This window comes from Sinocyclocheilus anshuiensis, unplaced genomic scaffold (assembly GCF_001515605.1).
Source record: "Sinocyclocheilus anshuiensis isolate Anshui unplaced genomic scaffold, SAMN03320099.WGS_v1.1 scaffold206, whole genome shotgun sequence".
NCBI classification, from domain to species: domain Eukaryota; kingdom Metazoa; phylum Chordata; class Actinopteri; order Cypriniformes; family Cyprinidae; genus Sinocyclocheilus; species Sinocyclocheilus anshuiensis.
In genome coordinates, this window is record NW_015542358.1 from 1,580,487 (window position 1) to 1,593,426 (window position 12,940).

At 36.1% G+C, this 12,940-nt stretch overlaps 1 protein-coding gene across 1 annotated transcript in view; it reads left to right on the forward strand.

Moving 5' to 3' along the window:
* LOC107691845 (adhesion G protein-coupled receptor A3-like) overlaps positions 1–10,620 on the forward strand; it is a 56,832-nt gene extending 46,212 nt beyond the window's left edge. The window contains exons 15-19 of the mRNA XM_016490663.1: positions 774–898; positions 3,342–3,465; positions 3,636–3,781; positions 5,259–5,354; positions 8,170–10,620. Of these exons, the coding sequence (XP_016346149.1) occupies positions 774–898; positions 3,342–3,465; positions 3,636–3,781; positions 5,259–5,354; positions 8,170–9,553 (1,875 nt within the window). The 3' untranslated portion in view covers positions 9,554–10,620. The remainder of the gene's footprint in view (positions 1–773; positions 899–3,341; positions 3,466–3,635; positions 3,782–5,258; positions 5,355–8,169) is intronic.
* The last annotated feature ends 2,320 nt before the right edge of the window (positions 10,621–12,940 follow it).

Sequence of the window (12,940 nt, forward strand, 5' to 3'; positions counted from 1 at the left end):
TATATTAAAATGTAAAGAAAATATGAAAAGCTCTTAATCATATTATTTTTTTAAATGTTTTGTTAATTGAAATAATGCATATAATTAGAAATGTTGCATTGACAACTTTGGAAATAAAAGTAAAGTGCTAAAATTTCAAAAACTAAAATAAATTAAGGCTAAATAGGAAAAAACTCATTTAAGGTTATAAAATATTAAAATATTAGAAATGCTGCCTTGAAGTATCACTAAAATTACTAAAACTGAAATAAAAAAAAAAAGCTAAATAGAAATAGTAAGAACAAAAAAAAAATAATAATAAAAATGACAAAAGCTCATAGCAACTTGCTGAAACTTACACTACATTTAACTTGTAAACTGAAAACATCTAAATGAAAGCTAATTCAAAATATGAATAAATACTATTATAGTATATAAGTAATACTAAAATAACACGGCTGAGCAGTATTTACTGTACGTGTAAATGCATTACATGATAGAGTCCATGTGTGAAATACTGTTGAAATATGATGCTGCTGTGTGACTCTGATAGCAGCCAGAAGTAACAATAAGGATCATGTAATTACTTATTTCAAGAGGTTTTTTTTAGTGCTGGATTGATCTGCAGTGCAATTTTCCTTCATGGTTGATGTGTACCATGAGCCCTTTGACTCTAGACCTGTTTGTAATTAGATCTTTTTTCACACATCCTCAACAAGAAAAAAAAAATCCAAATTATTGGCTGTTGAAATGCATTTGTAAATATAATCAGCTGAAATCCTCTTGTCTAACAGGATCTGAACAGGACCGGGAACGACGCGTACAGCTTCGAACCTCTTCAGCCTGTTATCTACGCCACAGCCATCGTCCTGCTGCTCTGCCTGCTGTCAGTCATAGTCAGCTACATCTACCACCACAAGTAAGTGCTGGAGCTTGTGATGAAAAATGCAGTTTATTTTTAAAGGGACAGTTCACCCAAAAAATGAAAATTGGTTTGTCTGTTAATTTACTCGCTCTCAGTCCATCCAGGATGTAAGACGCAAGTATTTTTTTTCTTTAGTAAAAAACTAAAGAAGATTTCTAGCTGAAACCGTGGTCCTTGGTGATTCATAAATGTAAGTCAATGGCTACCGTCATTTTGAGAGCCAAAAAAAACCCACAGCAGCTGAAACAAAATGAATACCCGTGGCTCCTGACGATATATTGGGTTCTTATGAAGCAAAACAATTGGTTTTGCAAGAAACTGAATATTATTTACAACATTATTACCAGTAATGCAGTAGCAGGTTTTTATTAGTGTTAAGTAAAATATTCACGTTACAAATCATTATTGGGTGCTTTAATAATATAACTGCCTATAGGTGACATCATATGTAAATTAACAGGTGAATTGGTTATTTGAACCTGTTCATTGCAACGAACTGTCCAAAAGATTCATTTTGCTGAAAAGACTTCTCCATTTGTCTGAAGCTATGGATTACATCTAATAATTAGGGATGCACCGAATTGAAAATTCTTGGCTGAAGCCGAACAAAATGAAACACTGGGCCGAATTCCGAACACGGTTTTTCACGTTTTTTCCCCCATTTTGCCAATTTTTTCACCATTGCATAAATTAAATAGCCAAAATGTGCTTTTTACTGTTTTGTCTTGCTTTTCAAAGAAAAAAATAATTTACAAAACGACAATTTAAAAATATTTACTTAACACAGAACATTTTTTAGCATTCTAGCAGACATTATACCAATAAAACACAACTTAACTTAAAATTAATAAGTTAGTAAAAATAATATTTTTTGGCCATTTTTTAGACCCCCTTCTTGAATCAGGCATGTATTTTTGCCTTACAAATAAATGCAGCCTTGCTGAGCAGAAGAGACTTTTAAATCATTAGAAAATATTATAGATCCTAGTCTGAACACTATGTGTGAATGTTACAATAAATGTTTAATAGAGCTGTTGTAATTATTATTTTCGTTTTGTATTTTATTTTACAGTGCAACAGTAAAATTACAATAATAACATTTATTAATGTTGACTGAGTTCTTGCTTTTTCTCAACTTTTATTTTGGCAGAAACCCGCAGGAAGACCTCAGTGCTTCTTTTTATTGACAAATGACTCCAGTGTTGCCAATTTAGCGACTTTGTCGCTAGATTTAGCGACTTTTCAGACCCCTTGGCGACTTGTTTTCCAAAAAAGCGACTAGCGACCAATCTAGCGACTTCTTGGACAAATCTTAGCGAGTCTCTGTGATCGCTGGTACTGACACAATGGCGTCTGCTCTGTACAGCGAGCGGCTGAGAGGAGCAGCGGCTTAAATTAAAATAGATATTATGTTGCTTCTCTAATTTTACATGCAAATATCTGAATGACTCATTACGAATTTGGGAAGACGTTTGTTGCACGTATCGCATTGTCACATGCCTTGTAAAAATTCATAAAAATGTTACTGAGCAGCTGACGAGTAACACGGTTTCAGCGCAGATTTCCCTCTCGCTTTGGACTTTGAATCCTACCGCCGCGAGCTCATGCAGCGATGTTTGAACACATGCAATTCCTGCGTGTATTAGAAAACATAACATTCTGCAGTTTATTTAATTGTTTAAGGGCATTTCGCAATTTTAATCATCATACAGTAACCAGCAACAACCACCCTTCCTCTTCTCATCGAAGACCTAAACAGTCTCTCGCTGTCGGTGCTTGTAATGATTTTTGCATCTTTCTCGGACAGCTGTTTCCACACTGCCGTCATGTTTGCTGCATTAGCGTGCGCCTCTATTTGATCGCGTCACGTCATTGTTCGGTACAATTTATTCGGTCTTTTCGCTTATTCACCGAAACCGAAAGAGCTTTTTTTGCTATTTTCGGCCGAATAATTCCGGTTGCCGAACATTCGGTGCATCCTTACCAATAATGTTGTAAATAATATTAAGTTTCTTGCACAGACCGATCGTTTTGATTCACAAGACCTTAAAAGAGTAGTCAACATTTGAGGTGGACCAAAAAGTTGTCCAAAGACAAGAACGCGTTTTAGGTTTTAGGACAACTTTGGTTTTGATCCACTTCAAATGTTTACTAGTGTGTATCGTCAGGAGCCACGGGTATTAATTTTGTGTTGCCTGCTTTTTGACTGCCAAAGTGACGGTAGCCATTGACTTGCATTTTATGAATCACTAAGGACCACGATTTCAGTTCAAAAAAATCTTCTTTACTGTTTTACTGAAGAAAAACGAGTCACCTAATGTACATCTTGGATGACCTGAGGGTGAGTAAATTAACAGCAAATTGTCATTTTTTTGGTGACCTATCCCTTTAAGCTGTGAACATGCTGGTTTTAATGCGATATTTCATGTGTTCGCAGGTCGGTGCGTGTGAGTAAGAAGTGCTGGCACATGCTGGTTAACCTGTGCTCACATATGCTCCTCACCTGTGCTGTGTTTGTGGGCGGCATCAACCAAACGTACAGTGCAAGTGTTTGTCAAGCGGTATGTGCATGCTTTTCTGTGTATATACAGAGTTTGGGTGACAATATTTAATAATTTTCATAAATGTTTCTCAGTTCATAGGCAGAACTGCTGTCAAGTTCACATGACTATTTTGAGAATATTAGCATATTTGTTGTCCCTCTTATGTTTTCTAATGTCATGTCCTGAAGGTGGGGATTGTGTTGCATTACTCTACACTGGCTACAGCATTGTGGTCCGGCGTAACGGCACGCAACATCTACAAACAGGTGACGCGGAAGGCCAAACGCTACGAGGAGCTGGACGAGCCTCCGCCTCCACCCAGACCTATGCTGAGGTAATGAATGAATCAAAGTAATGAATGAGAAGGAAAAAATATTGTGCAAAAATGAACAAATGTACAAATAAGTAGAATAGATCATATTATAGCAATAAATGATTAATCATTTGTATGAATAATATGTGAATCTGTATATATCGATATGTGAGCAAGCACACATGCTGTGATCTATTTTAGGGACCATTAATTTGACACTTAAATTGCTCAAAAGGCAAGTTTAAATTAATTTCTCCTGCTGACCACTTGGTGTCAGTAAATATGTAACAGAAATAGGGCTGTTTTTGGTAAATTCTCCATGAATTTTAGAATGATGTGCCTTATAGGGATAGTTCACCTAAAAATACAATTCTGTCATTTACTCACCCTCATGTCATCCCAAAACTGACGTTTTTCTTCTGTGGAACACAAAAAAAGATTTTGGTAACCAAAGAGTTTTAGTGAGTTTCACTTTCTATTCTATTTTAATTCTACTTTATCTATTTATCTTCTTTTTTATAAAAAAAACCACTAGCTTTCTATTTTTTCTATTCTATCTTCTATCTACTTGTTTTTCTTTGTGTGTGTGTGTGTGTGTGTGTGTGTGTGTTGTGTGTGTGTGTGTGTGTGTGTATATATATATATATATATACTGTATATATATTATTTTTATTTTTATTTTTTTTATATTGGTAACCAAAGAGTTTGTGACCATTGTGTCTATAGTATGGACAACATAAAATCACAGAGACATGTCTCAAAATCTTTTTATGAAAGTAAGTCACACAGGATGAGTGAATTATGACTAGTGTTGTTTTAGTATTATTTGTGTAGTATTATAGTATCCAGCCTCATAACTATCTTAGGACACAGAAACACTAGTATTTACAGGATAGTCATGGGTAATCAGTTGACCTCATTTATACAGCATTTATTAATATTTTAAATTTTTTTTATTTTGATTTTAGTTTAAATTTGTACATTTGTCATTTTATACTATATAATAATATTAATGTATAATATTTCTATTTAACTTTTATTTTGTAATTTTTAATAATTTTAGTGCTTAAAATGATTTTGAGTTAGTTGCCAAGGCAACATTTCTAATTTTCTATTTTCTTAAGTTTTTCATTTAATATTTGTATTTTATTTTAGTTTAAGCTCTGTCAATTATTGCAAATTATTTTTAATAGATTTAGTTCCCAGTAACAACACTGGTGATGACAGAATTTGATTTGATTTTTTTTTTGTGAAATATCCCTTTAAGTCTGGAATACGCAACATAACTTTTGCCCAAATTTTTGCAATGATTTGCAGTCTGGATAGTGGTTATACATCGACACTAGTTGCCAAAGTCAGAGCCAGTGTATGAAACCTAGTGTTTTAAAATATGTTCAGATCTTATAAAGTCATAGTGTATTCCAGCATTAATGCTCTAACATGAGGATATATATAATGCCTTACTAAGTTTAGTAACTGTTGTTTTTTTCTTCTACAGATTCTACTTAATAGGTGGAGGCATACCGATCATTGTGTGTGGAATAACAGCTGCAGCTAACATCAAAAACTACGGCAGTCAAGTCAATGCACCTTAGTAAGTATTTGAGTTTAAGGTGCTTTTTAACTATCCCTTTCAATAAAATTCAAGCTAGAGGACTTTAATATATATAGGAAGAGTTCATTTGCAAAAACCGATAACTCCATTTAAAAAAAAATTTCAGAAATCATGTTTTTTTATTGTGCATTCCAAGTAATATCAATCAAACTGTAGTTGGGTTGTTTTGATTAAGTAATAATAACTTAAACAAATACAGGTCATTTACAAAATTAAAGTTCATTGAAAGTATGGTTTTTTTACATATTAAAGGTTTGTTGTATAGCAAAAGCAGATAACTCCACATTTCATGTTTTAGAGTTTAAAAAAACACTGGTTTAATCTTTGAAATCTCCTCAGATGACAATGTAGACGCCTGACAAACGTTGCTGTTGTGATCATAAACTGTTTGGATGTGATTACACGCAATAAACGGAGCATTTCCCTCACCGTTGTAACGTGCTGCTTTTGCAAGCTTCCGTGAAAACGTTTCAGCTTTTATTTTCCTTTTTTGCCCCGAAGAAGATATCACAGGTTCATCAAGTTCGTCGAAATTATCCATCCTCGATCACTTTTAGTCAGCTTTGACGAAACTCCTCTCAGCTAGCACGTCTTTTCTAAGTGAAAGTAGCCTTGTCACCTGACCTGAATACAGCGCGCTGATTCGCTAATATGGATTTATCGGCTTCTGTTCAAAAACAGCAAGGGTGCTTGTCAGCTTCTGCAGTAAAACGTGAACTCACGATGCCTTGAAAGTGGACAAAACCGGCTTTTTTGACAAAATGTGTTTTGGGTTCAGACCGCGCTATATGTGGAGAATAATGCACGGCAATCAGCTCATTTTTTATTTAAGTGGCGTTCATCGGTTTTTGCAAATTAACTCTTCATATATATATATGATTGTAATTTACAGATTTTGTGTAATCAGTTAGACTTTTGTGTTTGGATCCATGTAAACTATTTGAGACAAAATGCAATGGTGTATATGTTTCCTTAACTTCGTTGCTGTTAACGACAGACTGTAGAGATCCAGCCTGTATCTGCCTCAAGGCGCTTTTCAAATCCCCTGCGAACACTTCCTGTCATTTCTCTGTCATGAGAAATTGCTTCTGCTATCACTGGAGCCTAATGCCCATGCTCTGTAAAGTGCAGAATAATGCTTTATAAAGGAGAGAGTAGTTTAGACCTTCTGAAGCTGTGTGAACCTAATTATGGTGCTCTATTTTTGGCTCCCCACCTTGTGTGTGTTGGTTTCCCATGCTCCCTTCTTTCACTTGTGACAGCTGTTTGGATTGTGTAACAGCGTGGTTTAATTAGAAAATCCAGACCATCTGAGATCTTTGGGGTTTAATTAATCTCACGCTACCGTGACAAAAGAAAAACCGCTCTGCTGAGCATCACAGAACTCAGAAGTGCCTCATAAGTGTTTTACTTTTCTGATAAGATGAAGCCCTTGATAGCACTAGTGTAAACTTTAGAATTTATGTATACTTAATGTAAAAACTACTTTTTGGAGAGCGGACCTGCAGTGAGTGACAGCTGCGGTGATTTATAACGGGATGGAAGTCTTCTCGCGCCGTTCTGTGTATATTTTATGCACAATTTAAATTTCTTTTTGTTTTTTTAATGCTGCCAAGAAGGACAATGTGACATTGATTTACTGAAGTATAAAACAGCAATATAAAGTAGTTCTCAGGAAAAAAAGTTCTCAGCTAGTTTTAGATGTGTAGACTTAAAGTCTTAAAGTATACATACTGACATACCAGCACAACATCAGTATTATATTATCAATTCTATTGATCAACATTAAAAACATTAAAATCTTATGTAGTTATGTAGTTTAATAGTTTCTTCTTCTTACTATTATTATTATTATTATTATTATTATTGCAATAGATACAAATTTTGAGGCTGATATGGCATAAAATAAATATTAATGTAATTATTGTTATTGCTCTCAATATAATCTTTGATGCTGATTGGACAAAAAATAATAATTCCATAATTAATAATTATCACTATTATAATATGATTGGAAATAATCAACCGTTTTGATTTTTTGTTATAATTGAACAGCCCTAGATAAATGTGTTTATGAATGTTTAATGTGAACACTTAGAACAGTGTATTATTATTTTTATTATTGCCATATATACAGTATTTGCTGATATGGCAATACAATTTTTTTAATTAATCTGCATTTATAGTCATGTTAATGCTTTATTTTAACATGCCTTTTTTACATGTTTTATAGGTATTTGATATAGTAATAACAGTAAATAATGTATAATTACAAGCAACTAACTAAAAATAACCCTAAACTTATAGTAAGCACATGTTGCTAATTAATTTTACTTATTGTTATAGTGTAATTACACTAAGTATTGGCAGATTAAAATAAAGGGTGACCATAATCATCGTTATACTATGGGAAGCAATCAACCATTACAATTTGTGTTGTAATCAAATGGCCTTATCTGAATGTATTTATGAAGGCATTTTTATTTTTTTTGAGTGTTAAACAGCAATATAAGCATTCAATTCAGAATGAGCTTGCAGTTGTCATAAGAAAGGGGAAGGTTAAAATTGACTGAATTTTTGGAGAGGTCCAGCATACATCACTAGAGAGAAGTCTGTATTTTCACTGGACTATCAAGTTATGATATTTTGATTAACAACTACGAAGTCAGCAAAATTGTTGTAACACAAACACAAATGAACGGCTCACTTAAGAACAATAACATGCATTTAGAAAGTAAATAGGGTGAAGTTTAATTTCTATAGACTTTAAAAAGCATCTCTTGTCTTTCGGCAGCTGCTGGATGGCATGGGAACCCAGTCTTGGTGCGTTTTACGGCCCGGCAGCCTTCATCGTTTTCGTGGACTGCATGTACTTCCTCAGCATTCTCATTCAGCTCCGCCGGCACCCCGAGCGCCGCTTCGAGCTCAAGGAACAGTCTGAGGAGCAGCAGCACCTTTCTGTGGCCGAAGCGACCGAAATCACACCGGCCCTCCTGGAGTCCTCGTCTGCAGCCGCTGATCAACCAGTCCCGATGTCGGCTCTGGAGAACGAGCATACTTTTGTGGCCCAGCTCATCGGCGTGGCAGGGTCTCTTGTGCTTTATGTCGCTCTGTGGGTGTTTGGCGCTCTTGCGGTGTCCCAAGAGCATCCGGCAGATTTGGCGTTCGCCTGCCTCTTCGGCGCCGCTGCTTTGGCTCTCGGGGCGTTTCTTGTGGCGCACCACTGCGTGAACCATCAGGACATGCGGCGCCATTGGTCACGAGCTTGTTGCCTGGTTCGCCGCAACTACGCCATACAGATCGATTCCCTGCTTTTGCCAGTCGCGGGAGCCGGAGGCTCTGTCTTGACGGCAAGAGGAAACGGCGAAACTGCAAAGTGTCCAGCCAGCAGCGCCGAATCCTCGTGCACCAATAAGAGTGCGCCGAGCGTCCGTAACTCCACCCAAGGCTGTAAACTGACCAATCTGCAAGTGGAAGCGGCTCAATGCAAAGCGGCCCCTTCTACGGCCAATGGGACGGCGTTATTGGACAACAGCTTGACTGAACATTCAGTCGACAATGAGATTAAGATGCACGTCGCACCAATCGAGGTTCAATATCGGCCCAATTCGGTCAACAACAACAATCTTCAAGGAACAGGCAACGCAAACATCAACGGGCATTCGGGGCGACACCACAAGAACCGTACGAGAGCGCATCGGGCCAGTAGGCTCACGGTTTTGCGCGAGTACTCATACGACGTCCCCACCAGCGTGGAGAGCAGCGTGCAAAGCATCCCGCACAAGCGCCACCATCATCACGAGAGCCTGCAGGTCCGTAACAGTCGACGGGCGGCGTATTTCCGCCGCTTGCGGCATCTCGCCAAAGGTGGAGGCGTCCGCCCGGGTAACAGTTTTGGGCACGGGCTCAGCAACAACGTGGGGAACGGCGTCAGTAATGGAGGCTTAGTCGGAGGAGGGGACGGATCGGGGACCGACGTCACCAGCCAAACTAGAGACTGTCCAAAAAAGCCCCTCGCTGTTGAACTGGAGGTGCAGCCCAAGTCTTACGGGTTGAACCTAGCGTGCCAAAACGGACCTGCCAAAGACTCCGAGATGCTACAGAATTTGTCGCCCCTGAACGTGGAGAGTTCTGGAAATATCAAGACTGGCTTGTGGAAGCATGAAACTGCTGTGTAGCGAGATTCCCTTCTCAGAGACTACAGATCTGACTTTTACCTGTAACTGTGAATCTCTTATTTTATGATTTTGATCTGAAAGGTACAGTTTGTAAAAATAGTTCCTGAAAGAGTTTGCGTTTTAATGTTTATGTGAGAAAATACCTACAAATGCATATAGTTTACCACTTGGCTGCATCATAGTCAGTCTACAAATGGTCTATTTTTATATCCATTCGGCCAATTTTGTATTTTATTCTGACGTTTTGTATGTGAAGGTGCATGATGCGCTGCCCTTTGAGAATATGTTGGCTGACTCTTATATTCCAATGTGTTTTCACACAGTAAAGAAGATTGTGTTCTATTGCGGGCATCAAATAATAAAAAATCTCTTTATGCAGCCCACTTCATCTCATCTCTGAGTTCAAAGGTGAGTTCATCTGAGAGTTTCCTTGCGGTTTCAAGTAATTGGGAGCTTATTTTATGATTTTGATCTGTATGGTACAGTTTGTAAAAATAGTTCCTGAAAGAATTTGTGCTTTAATGTTTATGTGCAAAATTTGAGAAAATACCTACAAATTTATATAATTTCCAACTTGGCTGCATTGTAGTCAGTCTATAAATGGTCTATTTTTGTGTCCTTTAAGTGCATTTTGTACTTTAAGATGCATGACATGCTGCCCTTTGAGAATATCTTGGCTGACTCTCTTATATTCAAATGTGTTTTCACATAGTAAATAAGATTGTGTTCAATTGTGGCCGTCAAATAATCAAAAAAATCTCTTTAATCTCTTTTCATCTCCGAGTTCAAAGGTGAGTACATCTGAGAGCTTCCTCTTATTTTATTATTTTGATCCGAATGTTTTTTTTTAAATAGTTCCAGAAAGAATAATGTTCAAAATCTGAGAAAATACAAAAAGTCTACAAATGGTCTATATTTGCATCCTTTAAGCCCATTTTGTATTTCATTCTGACATTGTGTGTGAAGATGCATGACATGCTGCCCTTTGAGTCTATGTTGGCTGAATCTCTTATCTTCTGTGTTTTCAAGTAATTGTGGCCATCAATAAAAAATCTTTACGCAGCCCACTTCATCTCATCTCTAAGTTCAGAGGTGTGTTCATCTGAGAGTTTCCTCTAGGTCTTGCGGGTTTGGAGTAATTGGGATCACATTGTGCCATTACGTGCCTCATAGAGGCTCTAATTGAGGTGCAGGTCTTGATATCTGCCTGGGTTTTTTTTTTTTTTTCCCCCCACTTTGCTGGAACCAGTTCGATTGGCAAGAAATTGTAGGCCGCTGCCTCCAGAGTCGGATGCCCACGCAGTGATTGATGGCTGACTCTCAGGTTGGGCTGCCTGTCATCATTAGCGGTGACGGGAATATAATTGCTGTAGTGCAGCCTCACCTTTCCTACCCCCTTCTTATCTAACTTGCCACAAGTCTGTCGAGCTCTTTTCCCGGCAGGGTAATACAGGATCGAGTGAAGGATAATAGAATAATGCCTTACTTGCACACACTTGTAGCTAAAAATAGTGTATCAGAATGCAACTTTTAGCATTTTCTTTTAACAACCAATACTTTGTGAGTTTAGTGGTACTAATGAAGTCCACAGGGGTTTCTCTTTGTTAAATTAGGCCGTATATCAATAGTGCTCGAGACATTGAAGAAAATTGAGATTATTGCTTTCATAATACGCAGATGGATTTTTGCACAGAGCTGATTTTCTTCTTGTGATGAGAAAGTACCTGCCTAGGATGTAAATATGAATGTTAAGATTATGATGATTAATGGTTCAATGACATTTTTTATAATATATTCAAAAATGCATTCAAATAGAATATTCAAATAGCATATATATATATTTTATTTATTTATTTTTTACTTTATGATAGGATAGTTTAAAAGTATAAATGCATTATCCCATTTCATTAAAATGCAAAAAAAAAAATAATAATCTGTATTGAAATTCTTAAAAAGAAAAGTTCAAATAGTTTGGAATAATTATTTCCTAGGAAGAAAGGGGAATCAGTCAAAAAAAAAATTGTGTGATGAAATTGTCTTGATATCATAATTAATAATAAAAAAGGCTGCATTTGAAGACTGAAATTCTTAAAAAGAAACATAGGCATAATTATTTCTTAGGAATCGGACAAAAAAAAAATGTAATAAAAGAGCAAAAAACGGAAATCATGCAATTTATTGAACCTTTTCCAGTAAGTATTCTCAAGCATTAAAATTTCATGTGGTATGACTCCTCAAATGTACATTTATATATTTATTTATTTAAAATTATTAAATTCAAAAGTGTGGTGCATCAACCGCAAGTGCACAAACTTGTACATTACTACAATATAACGCGTGTAATTACACGAGATGTTTCAGTGCAAGAGATGCATATAAAGGTAAAATGATATACATATATGAAACAGAGATTCTTGTTGGGACCAGTTTGTGAGAGTGTTTGTTCCACTGACCTTGTTTTACCATATGGAGCTGTTGATTCTCACTTGATGTCCAGTTAGTTTGTCCAGATGGATTCATGGGTGACATGCCCACTTCATGTCCCAGAAATCCACTTCCCCAGTAACGCGACCAACGGTCCGTAATCCTGAAAGATGTTATAAAGTGTGTGTTTTAGCTCAAGCCCATGAACCTAACTTCTTTGCGAAGGTCATGCAGGAATAATTCATTCAAAACTTACTGAACTTATCCATTAATGTAATCTACTGTATCTGACATAACGATAAACAAGAGACAAGATGTTCTTAATTTTCAGCCCACTAATGATATATTAAAAGCATATTTCTTGCAGACAGAGATGTATTGCCAGCTCCTCCTGAATGTGACAATGAGAAAAGGCTTTGAATTATGTATGGAGCACTTATGATCCAACAGATCTACAATGTGCCAACCTGTGTGTGTTCAATTGAATTTGTTCAATCCCATATGCCTCTTAGAATTCATCAGTGCTTCAGGTCTTAGATTTCTGACACTAAATTTAGATCTAGAAAGACTTAATACATATCAAACGTTTGGGGACAGTGAAATTAATTGTTGTAGAAGAAGTCTTCAATGTTTTTTTTTTTCAAAGTTCTTTAAAGAAGTTTCTTATGCTCATCAAGGCTGCATATGTTGATCAAAAATACAGTAACAACTTTAATATTGTAAAATATTATTATAATTTAAAATAAATTTTCTATTTTAGTACATTTTAAAATATAATTTATTCCTGTGATTTTTTTGGCATCATTACTCCAGTCTTCAGTGTCACATGATACTTCAAAAATCATTCTAATATGCTTATTTTTTTTTATCAGTGCTGGAAACATTTGTGCTGCTTAATTTTTTTTTTAAATTTGTATATATATATATATATATATATATATATATATATATATATATATTTTT